The sequence below is a fragment of the Wasmannia auropunctata genome, unplaced genomic scaffold, assembly GCF_000956235.1.
Source record: "Wasmannia auropunctata unplaced genomic scaffold, wasmannia.A_1.0 LD335603.1, whole genome shotgun sequence".
Classification (NCBI taxonomy): domain Eukaryota; kingdom Metazoa; phylum Arthropoda; class Insecta; order Hymenoptera; family Formicidae; genus Wasmannia; species Wasmannia auropunctata.
The window spans coordinates 23,083-26,275 of record NW_012027287.1 but is presented as its reverse complement, the minus strand read 5'-3'; the positions used below and the strand labels follow the sequence as shown (position 1 = coordinate 26,275).

Genomic DNA, 3,193 nt, shown 5'->3' with positions numbered 1-3,193 from the left:
ATACTGCCCCCCCCCAATTACTGTCGCACGTACCAAATATCCGCCTCCCCATTTTAATGCCCGTGTACCGAATGCTACCTCCCCATTTAATGTCCATTTGCTGCAATCTGCATCAAAACTTTAAGAATACAATTGCACAATGTTTCTTTAACATTCCAAATAGATTGTAGTAATATCAAAATGTCCACTTTGGTTAAATTTGTTATTGCAACCTATCGCAGATATCTGGGATAGGTTGCAATGACATATTTAACCTAAGTTACAAAAACCTTGCGCAATTTGTGTGCTATCAGGGAAATATCTTTCAAATATCTAACTCTTAGTTTCTGTTAACTGATTTTGTTCGTTGAAAAATAATTGCTGAATATAATTCATTATAATACATTTTTATTATTGCTAATATATATTATTTCTAAAAATATATACACACACATATATGTATATATATAATAAAGATATATAAATAATATATAATATATAATAAAGAAATATAATAAAGAAATATATAATATATAATAAATAAATAATATATAATAAAGATATATATAATAAAGATATATGAGAATAAAAAATATTAGTACAATAATTATAGAAAAAGATATTAGTAATTAATACAGTAATTAATCAGTATAAAGTACATTTATAACTTAATATTGACCGTAGTTTGTTTCTTTGGTTTCTGTTTACGTTTTGATTTCTCATTTTTCTCCGTCGCAATTTTTTCTATTTTAATTTTTTTTTAAATTCTTTCTCTTCTTCTTTCTTGCGTTTAATTTCTTTCGCAGCTGCAAGTCTTTCTAGTCCAATGTTTTTTCTTTGTTCTTGCGCTTCTTCTTTTTTCTTCTTGTTCTCTTCTGCTTCATATAAATATTGTAGTCCCTGTTCTGAAGTAAGAACGGATGGAATTTTTGATCGAGGTTTCCTTTTTTTATCCTTAGATAAGTCTAGTTTAGACCAAAAAACAGATTTTTTAAAAGCTGTTGGAACTTGCATTTCTAACGTTAAATCAAAATTCTCTTTTGTTTTATTTTGCACAATATTAGTAACATCTTCAAGATGTTTATTGTTTGTTTCGACTGTTTCTGTGACTTTCGATTGTTTGTTAATAATAAGTGGATCTTCATTTTCATTATCCTGTGTTATTAATGTTTCGTTAATCTGATTTTGAAGATAATTTTCATCTAGTATATTGCCATGTTCATCAATAATAATATTGACATCATCACAATCGAGAAGAGATTGTTCTGTATTAAGAAAATTATTTTCTATATTTATATTAGATGGAATCTGCAAAAATCAATTTTTTTTTTAATTAAGAATAAAAAATATACTTTTTCCATATTCTTTTTTTTATTAAAATATATTTTACAAAAAAATTAAAAAAATTATATTTGTAATAATCTAGTTAAATTAAATCTAGTAAACTAAATCTATTGAATTAAATCTAATAAATAAATCTAATAAATATTCTAATATTGATTTACATGAATAGGTATGTATATACAGGATGTTCTGAAATTCGAAGATAATAAGATTGCAGTATAAAAGTTATTGAAAAATTAAGTAATAAAAATGCTATTTTTCCATTAAGTAGTTTTCTTAAGTATAAAGGTTTAAAGTATAAACGTTTGGTTAAAAAATTTATCACATATATATGACAAAGTAGTAGTGTGCATAAAGTAATGTTTTGTTCAGTGACAATGACATCCGAATAGATGCACTTTTATTTAATTTTTTACGAACTTTTATACTGCAATCTTATTATTCTCGAATTTTGGGACACTTTGTATAATTCAATTAATACATTATTAAATATATATAAAATGCATTTATGTTATTATTATTTTAAAATTAAACCCTATTAAAATAAATTTAAATATAAACATTTTTGTAAAATATGCATAAATCTTGATTATTAATGTACTGTCTACTTATTCAAATGTATAAATATAAAATTATATATAAAAATTTAAGTTTCTTTTACTTCAATTGCATATTTAATGCTGCGAGCCTCAGTACCAACATTCTCGTTAAGATCAGCATCAACAAACGTCAGGTCATCTTGAGTAATATTTGAAATCTGAAATATTGATAACGTTTAATATAATGCCTTTGTTTGTTAAAACATATTTAAGTATTTGTATACTTTTTCTGATTGTTTTTTATTGAATACAGTACAATTTTCTTCGTCTTCAGAATGATTAGATGTAAAATGATTTGCTTTGTTTGGTATCTTAAAAACATTAAATTATTCTTTGAAATTGTAATAAAACAGTTTTTCTCTCACACACAAAAATTGTCTTTGTAACTTACAGTGTTGGAATTGGTGACACATAATTTTGATACTTTATTCCAAAAGTTAAATAAATTTCTGTTCTCTGGAAGACCTTTCCATTCATCATCTTTATTTTCCTTGAATGTCATTATTTCTGATCCCAACATGTTTTCCATATAAGCTAAAAATTTATTGTGATCCTCGTGATCGATTGCTGGTTTAGATAAAGTATTTTCTCTTTTAAAGAGTTTAGAAAAATCAATTGCATCTATATTAAAAGGATGTAAACCGCAAACTCGGAAACCATTTTTCAAAATCTTAGTAACACCTATTCCTTCTAATGTTTCCTTTAGTTCCGTTCCAAAATCTTGATATTGTATAGACAGCTGATTGAATTTAATTTGATAATTCGAGATTGTTTGTTTCCATGCAGTTTTTAAAGATTTAAACAGAGATACATCCATTGGTTGAATTATATGAGTTGAGTTTGGATGTAATGCCACCAACTCAATTCCAGATGTAGCGCAAAAAGCGCTTAGTGGTTGAGTTAAGTGCGAGGAGTGACCGTCTACAAATAATACAACTGGAAACTGTATTTCGTTTTTAATTAACCATGGATAAAACACGTTTGCTATATACTCAAAAAAATTTTCTCCTTTCATCCAACCATTATCAGATCGTCCATAACTATAGCCTGGTGGCATTTTAGTAATGATATAACCAGGAATTCTTTGATATCGAAACATTATTAAAGGTGGTGCTAATTGACCGGCTGCATTACCAGTAATCAGTGTTGTTAAAGACTTTTTCTCGTTGTTATTTACAATATTATATATGTTTTTGCAGCCTTTTTTAGTTAACACCGATCCACTCTGTGTATTCAAAAGTAATGCTGTCTCATCTGTATTAAATATTCGC

General features: G+C 26.2%; 1 protein-coding gene across 1 annotated transcript; it reads right to left on the bottom strand.

The window, feature by feature from the left end:
* Window positions 1-33: 33 nt before the first annotated feature.
* On the bottom strand, window positions 34-3,155 carry LOC105456648 (the record flags this gene model as incomplete). The annotated part of the gene is made up of 4 exons (XM_011700851.1): window positions 2,314-3,155; window positions 1,985-2,080; window positions 768-1,287; window positions 34-107 (listed from the first exon to the last, which is right to left on the bottom strand). Coding segments are annotated over exons 1-4 (1,398 nt in total), but the record flags the coding sequence as incomplete, so codon positions are not given.
* Between the last annotated feature and the right edge of the window lie 38 nt (window positions 3,156-3,193).